General features: G+C 41.3%; 1 protein-coding gene across 1 annotated transcript in view; it reads right to left on the reverse strand.

Annotated features, from left to right (window-relative positions):
- The window catches only part of LOC115422496 (cilia- and flagella-associated protein 74-like), a 180189-nt gene that overhangs the window by 11169 nt on the left and 152971 nt on the right, over nucleotides 1–16049 (reverse strand). The window contains exon 21 of the mRNA XM_030138843.1: nucleotides 13838–13993. Coding sequence (XP_029994703.1) covers nucleotides 13838–13993 — 156 coding nt within the window. The remainder of the gene's footprint in view (nucleotides 1–13837; nucleotides 13994–16049) is intronic.

Consider the following 16049-nt stretch of genomic DNA (forward strand, 5'->3'; position numbering starts at 1 on the left):
TGGGTCTGTAAGGGTTAAAGGTGGACGTTTGGGTCTTTAAGGGTTAAAGGTGGACGTTTGGGTCTGTAAGGGTTAAAGGTGGACGTTTGGGTCTGTAAGGGTTAAAGGTGGACGTTTGGGTCTTTAAGGGTTAAAGGTGGACGTTTGGGTCTTTAAGGGTTAAAGGTGGACGTTTGGGTCTGTAAGGGTTAAAGGTGGACGTTTGGGTCTGTAAGGGTTAAAGGTGGACGTTTGGGTCTTTAAGGGTTAAAGGTGGACGTTTGGGTCTGTAAGGGTTAAAGGTGGATGTTTGGGTCTTTAAGGGTTAAAGGTGGACGTTTGGGTCTTTAAGGGTTAAAGGTGGGTGTGTGGGTCTGTAAGGGTTAAAGGTGGACGTTTGGGTCTTTAAGGGTTAAAGGTGGACGTTTGGGTCTGTAAGGGTTAAAGGTGGACGTTTGGGTCTGTAAGGGTTAAAGGTGGACGTTTGGGTCTTTAAGGGTTAAAGGTGGACGTTGGGTCTGTAAGGGTTAAAGGTGGACGTTTGGGTCTGTAAGGGTTAAAGGTGGACGTTTGGGTCTTTAAGGGTTAAAGGTGGACGTTTGGGTCTTTAAGGGTTAAAGGTGGACGTTTGGGTCTGTAAGGGTTAAAGGTGGATGTTTGGGTCTGTAAGGGTTAAAGGTGGATGTTTGGGTCTTTAAGGGTTAAAGGTGGACGTTTGGGTCTGTAAGGGTTAAAGGTGGACGTTTGGGTCTGTAAGGGTTAAAGGTGGACGTTTGGGTCTTTAAGGGTTAAAGGTGGATGTTTGGGTCTTTAAGGGTTAAAGGTGGATGTTTGGGTCTGTAAGGGTTAAAGGTGGATGTTTGGGTCTTTAAGGGTTAAAGGTGGACGTTTGGGTCTGTAAGGGTTAAAGGTGGACGTTTGGGTCTTTAAGGGTTAAAGGTGGATGTTTGGGTCTTTAAGGGTTAAAGGTGGACGTTTGGGTCTTTAAGGGTTAAAGGTGGGTGTGTGGGTCTGTAAGGGTTAAAGATGGACGTTTGGGTCTTTAAGGGTTAAAGGTGGACGTTTGGGTCTGTAAGGGTTAAAGGAGGACGTTTGGGTCTTTAAGGGTTAAAGGTGGACGTTTGGGTCTGTAAGGGTTAAAGGTGGGTGTATGGGTCTTTAAGGGTTAAAGGTGGACGTTTGGGTCTTTAAGGGTTAAAGGTGGGTGTGTGGGTCTTTAAGGGTTAAAGGTGGACGTTTGGGTCTGTAAGGGTTAAAGGTGGACGTTTGGGCCTTTATGGGTTAAAGGTGGGTGTGTGGGTCTTTAAGGGTTAAAGGTGGGTGTGTGGGTCTTTAAGGGTTAAAGGTGGGTGTTTGGGTCTTTAAGGGTTAAAGGTGGGTGTGTGGGTCTTTAAGGGTTAAAGGTGGGTGTTTGGGTCTTTAAGGGTTAAAGGTGGGTGTTTGGGTCTTTAAGGGTTAAAGGTGGGTGTTTGGGTCTTTAAGGGTTAAAGGTGGGTGTTTGGGTCTTTAGGGGTTAAAGGTGGGTGTTTGGGCCTTTAAGGGTTAAAGGTGGGTGTGTGGGTCTTTAGGGGTTAAAGGTGGGTGTTTGGGTCTTTAGGGGTTAAAGGTGGACGTTTGGGTCTTTAAGGGTTAAAGGTGGGTGTGTGGGTCTTTCAGGGTTAAAGGTGGGTGTGTGGGTCTTTCAGGGTTAAAGGTGGATGTTTGGGTCTTTAAGGGTTAAAGGAGGACGTTTGGGTCTTTAAGGGTTAAAGGAGGACGTTTGGGTCTTTAAGGGTTAAAGGTGGACGTTTGGGTCTGTAAGGGTTAAAGGTGGACGTTTGGGTCTTTAAGGGTTAAAGGTGGACGTTTGGGTCTGTAAGGGTTAAAGGTGGACGTTTGGGTCTTTAAGGGTTAAAGGGGGATGTTTGGGTCTTTAAGGGTTAAAGGTGGACGTTTGGGTCTGTAAGGGTTAAAGGTGGATGTTTGGGTCTTTAAGGGTTAAAGGTGGACGTTTGGGTCTGTAAGGGTTAAAGGTGGACGTTTGGGTCTTTAAGGGTTAAAGGTGGATGTTTGGGTCTTTAAGGGTTAAAGGTGGACGTTTGGGTCTTTAAGGGTTAAAGGTGGGTGTGTGGGTCTGTAAGGGTTAAAGGTGGACGTTTGGGTCTTTAAGGGTTAAAGGTGGGTGTTTGGGTCTTTAGGGGTTAAAGGTGGGTGTGTGGGTCTTTAAGGGTTAAAGGTGGGTGTGTGGGTCTTTAGGGGTTAAAGGTGGGTGTGTGGGTCTTTAGGGGTTAAAGGTGGGTGTGTGGGTCTTTAAGGGTTAAAGGTGGACGTTTGGGTCTTTAAGGGTTAAAGGTGGATGTTTGGGTCTTTAAGGGTTAAAGGTGGACGTTTGGGTCTTTAAGGGTTAAAGGTGGGTGTGTGGGTCTGTAAGGGTTAAAGGTGGACGTTTGGGTCTTTAAGGGTTAAAGGTGGACGTTTGGGTCTGTAAGGGTTAAAGGTGGGTGTGTGGGTCTTTAAGGGTTAAAGGTGGACGTTTGGGTCTTTAAGGGTTAAAGGTGGGTGTGTGGGTCTTTAAGGGTTAAAGGTGGACGTTTGGGTCTGTAAGGGTTAAAGGTGGACGTTTGGGCCTTTAAGGGTTAAAGGTGGGTGTGTGGGTCTTTAAGGGTTAAAGGTGGGTGTGTGGGTCTTTAAGGGTTAAAGGTGGGTGTTTGGGTCTTTAAGGGTTAAAGGTGGGTGTGTGGGTCTTTAAGGGTTAAAGGTGGGTGTTTGGGTCTTTAAGGGTTAAAGGTGGGTGTGTGGGTCTTTAAGGGTTAAAGGTGGGTGTTTGGGTCTTTAAGGGTTAAAGGTGGGTGTTTGGGTCTTTAAGGGTTAAAGGTGGACGTTTGGGTCTTTAAGGGTTAAAGGTGGGTGTGTGGGTCTTTAAGGGTTAAAGGTGGGTGTTTGGGTCTTTCAGGGCTAAAGGTGGGTGTGTGGGTCTTTAAGGGTTAAAGGTGGGTGTTTGGGTCTTTAGGGGTTAAAGGTGGGTGTGTGGGTCTTTAAGGGTTAAAGGTGGGTGTTTGGGTCTTTAAGGGTTAAAGGTGGATGTTTGGGTCTTTAAGGGTTAAAGGTGGATGTTTGGGTCTGTAAGGGTTAAAGGTGGATGTTTGGGTCTTTAAGGGTTAAAGGTGGACGTTTGGGTCTGTAAGGGTTAAAGGTGGACGTTTGGGTCTTTAAGGGTTAAAGGTGGATGTTTGGGTCTTTAAGGGTTAAAGGTGGACGTTTGGGTCTTTAAGGGTTAAAGGTGGGTGTGTGGGTCTGTAAGGGTTAAAGATGGACGTTTGGGTCTTTAAGGGTTAAAGGTGGACGTTTGGGTCTGTAAGGGTTAAAGGAGGACGTTTGGGTCTTTAAGGGTTAAAGGTGGACGTTTGGGTCTGTAAGGGTTAAAGGTGGGTGTGTGGGTCTTTAAGGGTTAAAGGTGGACGTTTGGGTCTTTAAGGGTTAAAGGTGGGTGTGTGGGTCTTTAAGGGTTAAAGGTGGACGTTTGGGTCTGTAAGGGTTAAAGGTGGACGTTTGGGCCTTTAAGGGTTAAAGGTGGGTGTGTGGGTCTTTAAGGGTTAAAGGTGGGTGTTTGGGTCTTTAAGGGTTAAAGGTGGGTGTGTGGGTCTTTAAGGGTTAAAGGTGGGTGTTTGGGTCTTTAAGGGTTAAAGGTGGGTGTTTGGGTCTTTAAGGGTTAAAGGTGGGTGTTTGGGTCTTTAAGGGTTAAAGGTGGATGTTTGGGTCTGTAAGGGTTAAAGGTGGATGTTTGGGTCTTTAAGGGTTAAAGGTGGACGTTTGGGTCTGTAAGGGTTAAAGGTGGACGTTTGGGTCTTTAAGGGTTAAAGGTGGATGCTTGGGTCTTTAAGGGTTAAAGGTGGACGTTTGGGTCTTTAAGGGTTAAAGGTGGGTGTGTGGGTCTGTAAGGGTTAAAGGTGGACGTTTGGGTCTTTAAGGGTTAAAGGTGGACGTTTGGGTCTGTAAGGGTTAAAGGTGGACGTTTGGGTCTGTAAGGGTTAAAGGTGGACGTTTGGGTCTTTAAGAGTTAAAGGTAGACGTTTGGGTCTGTAAGGGTTAAAGGTGGACGTTTGGGTCTGTAAGGGTTAAAGGTGGACGTTTGGGTCTTTAAGGGTTAAAGGTGGACGTTTGGGTCTGTAAGGGTTAAAGGTGGACGTTTGGGTCTGTAAGGGTTAAAGGTGGACGTTTGGGTCTTTAAGGGTTAAAGGTGGATGTTTGGGTCTTTAAGGGTTAAAGGTGGATGTTTGGGTCTGTAAGGGTTAAAGGTGGATGTTTGGGTCTTTAAGGGTTAAAGGTGGACGTTTGGGTCTGTAAGGGTTAAAGGTGGACGTTTGGGTCTGTAAGGGTTAAAGGTGGACGTTTGGGTCTTTAAGGGTTAAAGGTGGATGTTTGGGTCTTTAAGGGTTAAAGGTGGATGTTTGGGTCTGTAAGGGTTAAAGGTGGATGTTTGGGTCTTTAAGGGTTAAAGGTGGACGTTTGGGTCTGTAAGGGTTAAAGGTGGACGTTTGGGTCTTTAAGGGTTAAAGGTGGATGTTTGGGTCTTTAAGGGTTAAAGGTGGACGTTTGGGTCTTTAAGGGTTAAAGGTGGGTGTGTGGGTCTGTAAGGGTTAAAGATGGACGTTTGGGTCTTTAAGGGTTAAAGGTGGACGTTTGGGTCTGTAAGGGTTAAAGGAGGACGTTTGGGTCTTTAAGGGTTAAAGGTGGACGTTTGGGTCTGTAAGGGTTAAAGGTGGGTGTGTGGGTCTTTAAGGGTTAAAGGTGGACGTTTGGGTCTTTAAGGGTTAAAGGTGGGTGTGTGGGTCTTTAAGGGTTAAAGGTGGACGTTTGGGTCTGTAAGGGTTAAAGGTGGACGTTTGGGCCTTTAAGGGTTAAAGGTGGGTGTGTGGGTCTTTAAGGGTTAAAGGTGGGTGTGTGGGTCTTTAAGGGTTAAAGGTGGGTGTTTGGGTCTTTAAGGGTTAAAGGTGGGTGTGTGGGTCTTTAAGGGTTAAAGGTGGGTGTTTGGGTCTTTAAGGGTTAAAGGTGGGTGTTTGGGTCTTTAAGGGTTAAAGGTGGGTGTTTGGGTCTTTAGGGGTTAAAGGTGGGTGTTTGGGCCTTTAAGGGTTAAAGGTGGGTGTGTGGGTCTTTAGGGGTTAAAGGTGGGTGTTTGGGTCTTTAGGGGTTAAAGGTGGACGTTTGGGTCTTTAAGGGTTAAAGGTGGGTGTGTGGGTCTTTCAGGGTTAAAGGTGGGTGTGTGGGTCTTTCAGGGTTAAAGGTGGATGTTTGGGTCTTTAAGGGTTAAAGGTGGACGTTTGGGTCTTTAAGGGTTAAAGGAGGACGTTTGGGTCTTTAAGGGTTAAAGGTGGACGTTTGGGTCTGTAAGGGTTAAAGGTGGACGTTTGGGTCTTTAAGGGTTAAAGGTGGACGTTTGGGTCTGTAAGGGTTAAAGGTGGACGTTTGGGTCTTTAAGGGTTAAAGGGGGACGTTTGTGTCTTTAAGGGTTAAAGGTGGACGTTTGGGTCTGTAAGGGTTAAAGGTGGATGTTTGGGTCTTTAAGGGTTAAAGGTGGACGTTTGGGTCTGTAAGGGTTAAAGGTGGACGTTTGGGTCTTTAAGGGTTAAAGGTGGATGTTTGGGTCTTTAAGGGTTAAAGGTGGACGTTTGGGTCTTTAAGGGTTAAAGGTGGGTGTGTGGGTCTGTAAGGGTTAAAGGTGGACGTTTGGGTCTTTAAGGGTTAAAGGTGGGTGTTTGGGTCTTTAGGGGTTAAAGGTGGGTGTGTGGGTCTTTAAGGGTTAAAGGTGGGTGTGTGGGTCTTTAGGGGTTAAAGGTGGGTGTGTGGGTCTTTAGGGGTTAAAGGTGGGTGTGTGGGTCTTTAAGGGTTAAAGGTGGACGTTTAGGTCTTTAAGGGTTAAAGGTGGATGTTTGGGTCTTTAAGGGTTAAAGGTGGACGTTTGGGTCTTTAAGGGTTAAAGGTGGGTGTGTGGGTCTGTAAGGGTTAAAGGTGGACGTTTGGGTCTTTAAGGGTTAAAGGTGGACGTTTGGGTCTGTAAGGGTTAAAGGTGGGTGTGTGGGTCTTTAAGGGTTAAAGGTGGACGTTTGGGTCTTTAAGGGTTAAAGGTGGGTGTGTGGGTCTTTAAGGGTTAAAGGTGGACGTTTGGGTCTGTAAGGGTTAAAGGTGGACGTTTGGGCCTTTAAGGGTTAAAGGTGGGTGTGTGGGTCTTTAAGGGTTAAAGGTGGGTGTGTGGGTCTTTAAGGGTTAAAGGTGGGTGTTTGGGTCTTTAAGGGTTAAAGGTGGGTGTGTGGGTCTTTAAGGGTTAAAGGTGGGTGTTTGGGTCTTTAAGGGTTAAAGGTGGGTGTGTGGGTCTTTAAGGGTTAAAGGTGGGTGTTTGGGTCTTTAAGGGTTAAAGGTGGGTGTTTGGGTCTTTAAGGGTTAAAGGTGGACGTTTGGGTCTTTAAGGGTTAAAGGTGGGTGTGTGGGTCTTTAAGGGTTAAAGGTGGGTGTTTGGGTCTTTCAGGGCTAAAGGTGGGTGTGTGGGTCTTTAAGGGTTAAAGGTGGGTGTTTGGGTCTTTAGGGGTTAAAGGTGGGTGTGTGGGTCTTTAAGGGTTAAAGGTGGGTGTTTGGGTCTTTAAGGGTTAAAGGTGGGTGTGTGGGTCTTTAGGGGTTAAAGGTGGACGTTTGGGTCTTTAAGGGTTAAAGGTGGGTGTTTGGGTCTTTAGGGGTTAAAGGTGGACGTTTGGGTCTTCAAGGGTTAAAGGTGGGTGTTTGGGTCTTTAAGGGTTAAAGGTGGGTGTTTGGGTCTTTAGGGGTTAAAGGTGGGTGTGTGGGTCTTTAGGGGTTAAAGGTGGGTGTGTGGGTCTTTAAGGGTTAAAGGTGGGTGTGTGGGTCTTTAGGGGTTAAAGGTGGGTGTGTGGGTCTTTAAGGGTTAAAGGTGGGTGTGTGGGTCTTTAGGGGTTAAAGGTGGGTGTGTGGGTCTTTAGGGGTTAAAGGTGGGTGTGTGGGTCTTTCGGGGTTAAAGGTGGGTGTGTGGGTCTTTAGGGGTTAAAGGTGGGTGTGTGGGTCTTTAGGGGTTAAAGGTGGGTGTGTGGGTCTTTAAGGGTTAAAGGTGAGTGTGTGGGTCTTTAGGGGTTAAAGGTGGGTGTGTGGGTCTTTCAGGGTTAAAGGTGGGTGTGTGGGTCTTTAGGGGTTAAAGGTGGGTGTGTGGGTCTTTAAGGGTTAAAGGTGGGTGTGTGGGTCTTTCAGGGTTAAAGGTGGGTGTGTGGGTCTTTAGGGGTTAAAGGTGGGTGTGTGGGTCTTTAAGGGTTAAAGGTGGGTGTGTGGGTCTTTAGGGGTTAAAGGTGGGTGTGTGGGTCTTTAGGGGTTAAAGGTGGGTGTTTGGGTCTTTAGGGGTTAAAGGTGGGTGTGTGGGTCTTTAGGGGTTAAAGGTGGGTGTTTGGGTCTTTAGGGGTTAAAGGTGGGTGTGTGGGTCTTTAGGGGTTAAAGGTGGGTGTTTGGGTCTTTAGGGGTTAAAGGTGGACGTTTGGGTCTTTAAGGGTTAAAGGTGGGTGTTTGGGTCTTTAGGGGTTAAAGGTGGACGTTTGGGTCTTCAAGGGTTAAAGGTGGGTGTGTGGGTCTTTCAGGGTTAAAGGTGGGTGTTTGGGTCTTTCAGGGTTGAAGGTGGGTGTTTGGGTCTTTCAGGGTTAAAGGTGGGTGTTTCGGTCTTTAAGGGTTAAAGGTGGGTGTTTGGGTCTTTAGGGGTTAAAGGTGGGTGTGTGGGTCTTTAGGGGTTAAAGGTGGGTCTGTGGGTCTTTAAGGGTTAAAGGTGGGTGTGTGGGTCTTTAGGGGTTAAAGGTGGGTGTGTGGGTCTTTAGGGGTTAAAGGTGGGTGTGTGGGTCTTTAGGGGTTAAAGGTGGGTGTGTGGGTCTTTAGGGGTTAAAGGTGGGTGTTTGGGTCTTTAGGGGTTAAAGGTGGGTGTTTGGGTCTTTAGGGGTTAAAGGTGGGTGTGTGGGTCTTTAGGGGTTAAAGGTGGGTGTTTGGGTCTTTAGGGGTTAAAGGTGGGTGTGTGGGTCTTTAGGGGTTAAAGGTGGGTGTGTGGGTCTTTAGAGGTTAAAGGTGGGTGTGTGGGTCTTTAGGGGTTAAAGGTGGGTGTGTGGGTCTTTAAGGGTTAAAGGTGGGTGTGTGGGTCTTTAGGGGTTAAAGGTGGGTGTGTGGGTCTTTCAGGGTTAAAGGTGGGTGTGTGGGTCTTTAGGGGTTAAAGGTGGGTGTGTGGGTCTTTAGGGGTTAAAGGTGGGTGTGTGGGTCTTTAGAGGTTAAAGGTGGGTGTGTGGGTCTTTAGGGGTTAAAGGTGGGTGTGTGGGTCTTTAAGGGTTAAAGGTGGGTGTGTGGGTCTTTAGGGGTTAAAGGTGGGTGTGTGGGTCTTTCAGGGTTAAAGGTGGGTGTGTGGGTCTTTAGGGGTTAAAGGTGGGTGTGTGGGTCTTTAAGGGTTAAAGGTGGGTGTGTGGGTCTTTAAGGGTTAAAGGTGGGTGTGTGGGTCTTTCAGGGTGAATCCTTCTGCGCCTGTGTCAGTGCGTGCAGGTGCAGCAGCTGCAGACCCATCAACATCTGACTGGATTGTTTTTTCTCATGTTTTGCTGTTTTTTTTTAACATGATCACTGTGACAAAGTCAGAAAACTCCAGTGTTTTAACTTAATTTCACTCATTGTGACAATTAACTATATTGAAAAGTGAAGTTGGAATTCACATGATTTGAGTTTATTTAGTCACAGTGTGTGATTTATGTAGTAGCAGTATTTGGTAGCATTGGTAGTATTTTAAAAGTTTGACAAAAATGCACTAATAAAAGTTGAATTTGGAGATAAAAGTGGATTGTTGTGTACTACTTCTTCACATCCCCTCACTGTGACTGAACATTTTTAACCCATAAAGATGCAGAAGTATGGTTTTGTGGTGACTTCCAAATGAAATTTCTCTTCATTTAACCATTACCAAATGATTTATCACAATATATTATAGTATTATCCTTTATGTTTATGCTTGTGTAAATCATATATTTTCCTTTATATAATTCACTGACCATGTAGACCAGGGTTCTCAAACTCCTGTTCTTTCAGGTTCCACATTCAGTCTGATTTGATCTGCAGTGGACCCAACCAGTAAAAGAACAGAAGAACCCAGAAATAATGACAACTGCACATTTATGTCTGTGTTTTAGTGCAAAAAAACCCATTAAATTATGAAAATACTTACTGTTATAAACTGCAAACAAAAAACATGTGAATAACCTGAAAAAAATGAAATTTTTAAAGAAAAATCAGTGAAATTTTCTCAGTCTTCTGCCTCCACTTCTCATTAGTCCATGTGCATTCTGGGTCAGATCTCCAAAGACACTAAACACTGAGGAACAGGAAGAAAAGAGTTCAAACTGGACTGAATTTAATACAGACATTTCAGGTTGGACACATTTGTTCAGGTTAGTCACATTTTATTGGTACAGGAGAGTTTGGAAATGGAAAGAGTTTCAGAATTTAATGTGATTTTTTTTCCACTAAAATTTGAAGTTGTCATTATTTATAGGCATAATGTTAGGTTTGGTTTTGTTTTTGATAGTTTTTGGGTGATTTTGGGGTGATTTTTAGGTGGGTTTTTTTAGGTGTTTTTGGGTAATTTTTGGGTGATTTTTAGGTGGTTTTTGAGTAATTTTTGGGTGATTTTTAGGTGATTTTTGGGTAATTTTTAGGTGGTTTTTTTGGGTAATTTTAAGGTGGTTTTGGGGTAATTTTTGGGTAATTTTTAGGTGGTTTTGGGTTAATTTTTGGGTGATTTTAAGGTGGTTTTTGGGTAATTTGTGGGTGATTTTTAGGTGTTTTTTTTGGGTAATTTTTAGGTGTTTTTTTTGGGTAATTTTTAGGTGGTTTTAGGTAGGTGTTTTCTTTGGGGTTTTTTTTGGGTGATTTTTATCATTTGTCCATGTGCATTCTCTGGATCAGATCTACAAAGACACAACACACTGAGTAACAGGAAGAAAAGAGTTCAAATTGTGCTGAATTTTCTTTAGACATTTCAGGTTGTTCATATTTGTTCAAGTTATTCACATTTTACTGGTACAGGAGAGTTTGTAAAGGTCAATATTTTCATAATTTAATGTGATTTTTTGCACTAAAATAAAGACAAAAATTTGAAGTTGTCATTATTTATAGGCATAGTGTAATATTATTTTCACATCTAACCCAGAAGAAAATCTGGAGTCATTGTTTTTTTGTAGGTTATTATGTTATTATTTGACTGTAGATCAGATTGGTCTGTATATGGAACCACAACTAAAATGAGTTCCACAGCCTGGACTGTAGAATTAATGCACTTTGTAAACTCATCCCAGGGGCCGCATTGGAACCTTTGGTGGGACACATTTGGCCCCTGGGACACATGTTTGACACCCCTGATTTAGATGTTCATAAAAGCTCAGAGTAAATTCAAAGATTATTATACTAAAACAGAGAAAATGAAAGAAAACATGACATTTTCAACAAAATCTATCTTGAATTCTACATAAAAACAAGCATCTACAGACACCGTCATTTGTTAAACTCCATGGGTTCTTCTTGTTGAACTCATGTTGCAGAAGATAATGGAGTTTCCATGTTCACTACAGAGACTATGGACACATCTGTAAAACACATGTGATGCTGTTGAAAAGAATGATTTCATTGTATTGACAGGATTAGTGGGTCAGAAGTTATTGAACATTTTAGATCAGCAGATGCTTTGGGTTTTTAAGGGTTAATGTTTAACCCATAAAGACCCAAAAGCATCTGCTGATCTAAAATGTTCAACAACTTTTGATCCACCAATCCTATCAATGCATGTAAATAATTGGTGTAAAATACAGTTCTTCAGCTTTTTGGATTGGGGCCCAAATTGTTTATTTTATATATAAACGATATATTCAATATATCTAAAGCATTAAAACTAATATTATTCACAGATGACACCAACATATTCTATTCTAGTGATAATTATAATAAACTTGTGGATGTGATAAATAATGAATTAGCCAAAATAAAACTATGGATGGACATGAATAAATTATCACTTAATGTAAACAAGACTAAGGCATTGTTGTTTGGAAATTATAAAAAAACCCCTCAGAATTACGCATATGCATAGAAGGCATTCCGATAGAAACAGCGGCAGAACACACATTTTTAGGAATAATTACTGACAGTAAATTAAGCTGGAGATCACACATCAGGTTCATCCAAACCAACGTATCCAAAAGCATTTCCATCCTTAACAAAGCTAAACATGGACTGGACGCACACTATATATTGTACTGTTGTCTGGTCCTGCCATACCTACCCTACTGTATAGAATTATGGGGCAGTAACTATAAAACTACTCTACACCCTGTCTTCATATTACAAAAACAGTCTGACATAAAGTGGGCTGTTTGGAACATACTCAGTTATTATTCTTGCAGTCAAAACTATTAAAACTCTATGATTTGGTACATTTTTACACAGCTCAACTTCTACATAAAGCCAATAAAAATCAACTACCAGCCGACATACAAAGACTATTTGTCCATGGGGGGGGGGCTATAACCTGAGGGGATGTGGGAATTTCACAGTCCCAGCCGTCAGGACATCCAGGAGAAGTGTGTGTGTATCAGTGTGTGGGGTCAGGCTTTGGAATGGGTCGGGGGTAGAGCTGCAGCAGTGTCCAAATATTCAGAAATTCAAAAAAATGGACAAAGAAATGTTTTTTTCCACAATATCTGGTTCAAGGAAGTATATGATCATTATTTGGACTGTCAGGTTGTTCTATTGTATGGTGTGTGTGTAGAAATATAGAGGTGCAGACGTGTGTTGATGCACAGCGGTAGACATAAACTGGTGTGTATGTATGTGTGTGTGTATGTATGTGACTGTGTGTGTGTGTGTATGTGACTGTGTGTGTGTATGTATGTGTGTATGTGACTGTGTGTGTGTGTGTATGTATGTGTGTATGTGACTGTGTGTGTATGTGTGTATGTGACTGTATGTGTGTATGTATGTGTGTATGTGACTGTATGTGTATGTGTGTATGTGTGTGTGTATGTGACTGTATGTGTGTATGTATGTGTGTATGTGACTGTGTGTGTATGTGTGTATGTGACTGTATGTGTGTATGTATGTGACTGTATGTGTATGTGTGTATGTATGTGTGTATGTGACTGTATGTGTGTATGCATGTGTGTATGTGACTGTGTGTGTGTATGTATGTGTGTGTATGTATGTGTGTATGTGACTGTATGTGTATGTGTGTATGTATGTGTGTATGTGACTGTATGTGTGTATGCATGTGTGTATGTGACTGTGTGTGTGTATGTATGTGTGTGTGTATGTATGTGTGTATGTGACTGTATGTGTATGTGTGTATGTATGTGTGTATGTGACTGTATGTGTATGTGTGTATGCATGTGTGTATGTGACTGTATGTGTGTATGCATGTGTGTATGTGACTGTGTGTGTGTATGTATGTGTGTGTGTATGTATGTGTGTATGTGACTGTATGTGTATGTGTGTATGTATGTGTGTATGTGACTGTATGTGTATGTGTGTATGTATGTGTGTATGTGACTGTATGTGTATGTGTGTATGCATGTGTGTATGTGACTGTATGTGTGTATGCATGTGTGTATGTGACTGTGTGTGTATGTATGTGTGTATGTGACTGTGTGTGTATGTGTGTATGTATGTGTGTATGTATGTGTGTATGTGACTGTGTGTGCGTATGTATGTGTGTATGTGACTGTGTGTGTATGTGTGTATGTATGTGTGTATATGACTGTATGTGTGTATGTGACTGTACGTGTATGTGTGTATGTATGTGTGTATGTGACTGTATGTGTGTATGCATGTGTGTATGTGACTGTGTGTGTGTGTATGTATGTGTGTATGTGACTGTATGTGTATGTGTGTATGCATGTGTGTATGTGACTGTGTGTGTATGTGTGTATGTATGTGTGTATTACTGTATGTGTGTATGTGACTGTATGTGTGTATGTATGTGTGTATGTGACTGTGTGTGTGTGTATGTATGTGTGTATGTGACTGTATGTGTATGTGTGTATGCATGTGTGTATGTGACTGTGTGTGTGTATGTATGTGTGTATGTGACTGTGTGTGTGTGTGTATGTATGTATGTGTGTATGTGACTGTGTGTGTATGTGTATACAGGTTGGTAGGGGTGTGTTTATAGATAATCACAATCTTATATTGTATATAAAGTGATTCAGCACTAACAGTGGGAGGACTGGAATCAGGGGGAGGACTGGAGAAGCACTGGCTTCTTCCTACTCCCTTTCAGGCACAACAGTCGTTCTTTTTTTCTATTATTTGATTTTTTTTATTTGTGTATTGTTTATTGTTATTTTTTTCTTCCATATGTTTGGTATTATGTCTGTGTCTGAAATAAACTAAACTAAACAATGAACATTTGACAGATAAACAGTACCACCGTGCTTCAGTTTGTCTTTTATATCATGTGATTGTCTCTGTCAACTCAACATATATTTTTTATTAGTATGTCTTAATTTTTAATTTTTATTAATTACTAGAAACTTCAGGCGACCCCATTTGAATTCCAGGTGACCCCACATGGGGTCTCGACCCCAAGGTTGAAAAACACTGATCTACATGATCAGTACATTAAATATGGGAAAATATGCAATTTTCAATTAAAAGTGGAAAATTCAGAGCATAATGTTACATAAATGGTAACGAATCACTTGATAAAAGTTAAAAATAGAGAAACATTTATTTGGGAACGACCACAACAGTAGCTCTGGGTGTTTATGGGTTAAACTGAACTGTCATGTTTCTGGGTTGACGGTGCACTGGTACACTGATGACCGACCTTTAGGACCTGACACACACTGTCCTTCTCCATCACATGACCGAAGTCCAGGACTCCTCCAGGGTGGGAGCAGCTGACGTCAGGAGCCACACCTTCCCCACACACACTGATCTGTAGGCTCATCCTCTGGCTCTGCACCTCCAGGGTCTCCTGGAACTAGAAGAGCAGAGGTGGGTTAGTGCTGGAGGAGTCTGGACTGTTCCATACGTGGTCAGGTTCACCCTTTAACCCAGGGCCGTCAAACTCATCTGAGTTCAGGGGCCACATTCAGCCTAACAAGATCTGCAGTGGGCTGCACCAGCAAAATAACAGCATGATAACCATTAAATAATGACAACTACAGATTGTTTTAGTGCAAAAAATAACATTAAATTATGCCAATATTTACATTTACAAACTATCCAAACAAAAAGGATGTGAATAACCTGAAAAAAATGGAATTTGTTAAGAAATATAATAATAATAATAATAATAATAATAATAATAATAATAATAATAATAATAATAATAATACATTTTATTTGTATAGCGCTTTTCATGGAACTCAAAGACACTTTACATATAGCAGATAAAAACCGAAAAAAAGAAAACCAGAATATAAACAATACAAATATAAGTGCAGTTTTATCAATATTATACCTCGACTTATTTACACATGTGCATTACATATGAGATCTACAAAGGCACAAAACATTTAGTAACTGGCAGAAAATTGTTCAAATTGCACTTAATTTTCTTTAGACATTTCAGGTTGTTCATATTTGTTCAGGTTATTGATGTTTTATTGTAAAAGGGTAGTTTCTTAATGTAAATATTTTCCTAATTTAATGTTATTTGCACTAAATCAAAGAGAAAAAATGGTGTTGTCATTATTTATAGGTTATTATGATATTATTTTGAGTTTGATGCCTGAACATGCACTTTGCAAAGTCATCCCGCAGGCCAGACTGGACCCTTTGGTGGGCCGGTTTTGGCCCCCGAGCCGCATGTTTGACACCTGTGCTTTAACCCCTGAGCCCTGACTGCAGGTAAAGGTGAACATATTAAATCAGTCCAGCTGCTTTTTGACACCTGGTTGAACTCAAAAAAGCAGCTCAATGATAAAAAAAAAAAAAAAAAGAATAAAATAAGCAACAAATGAACAAAAACAGCCAAAGTAAACCAATAAAATGAACAAAAATGAATAATAAACAAAATACTAAATAACATGAACAAAATAAGCCACACACTGAACAACATGAATAAATATTTACAAAATAATAAGTAACATGAAAAAAATATGCAAAAAGTGAACTAAAATGAAGTAAAAAAAAAAAAAAAAAAAAAAAAAAGGAAAAGAATAAAATAACCAACAAGTATTTGAATTTGGTCCCAGTAGTTTTAGTTTGGGTCTTTTTTTCTAAATCAGTCCAGCTGCTTTTTGACATCTGTTTAAGTCCATAAAGTAGTTCCACAGTCAAAAAAAGAACAAAAGAAGCAACAAAATGAACAAAAACAGCCAAAGTAAATCAATAAAATGAACAAAAATGAATAATAAACAAACAAAATTCTAAATAACGTGAACAAAATAAGCCACAAACTGAACAACATGAATAAATATTTACAAAATAATTAATAACATCAAAAAATATGGAAAAAATGAACTAAAATGAAGTAAAAAAAAAAAAAAAAAAAAAGAATAAAATAACCCACAATTATTTGAATTTGGTCCCAATAGTTTTGGCTCTTTTTTTCTAAATTGGTCCAGCTGCTTTTTGATACCTGTTTAAGTCCATAAAGCAGTTACAAGGTCAAAACTCTGTAAAAACACAGTAAAAAACATAAAGGAAAATCACCACAACACTGGGAACAACAGGAAAAACAAAACAAAAAAACTGCATTTTTAAAGTGAGTCGGTCTCACTCCACAGGTGGTGGTGGGTGAACTGAGCATGCTCAGATGTCTATGAAAAGAACAATGGCTGTTCTGTCAGCACGATTTGAAATTTTTCCAACTGCACTGTAAAAAATGACTGTAGAATTAACACCAAAAAGTTTTAAAATTGCAACATAAAAAAACTGTAAGTGACAATACAATGCAAAGTTGTTTATTTGAAAAGATTTTTGTGTTAACGATTAAATCACATACAGCTGTAGTTTTTACAGGAAGAGTATGTGAACAAAAGCAGATTTGTATGAAGAAATGATGGATTTCTATTGTTTTTAGAAAATAA

This window comes from Sphaeramia orbicularis, chromosome 7 (assembly GCF_902148855.1).
Source record: "Sphaeramia orbicularis chromosome 7, fSphaOr1.1, whole genome shotgun sequence".
In the NCBI taxonomy this organism is placed as follows: Eukaryota; Metazoa; Chordata; class Actinopteri; order Kurtiformes; family Apogonidae; genus Sphaeramia; species Sphaeramia orbicularis.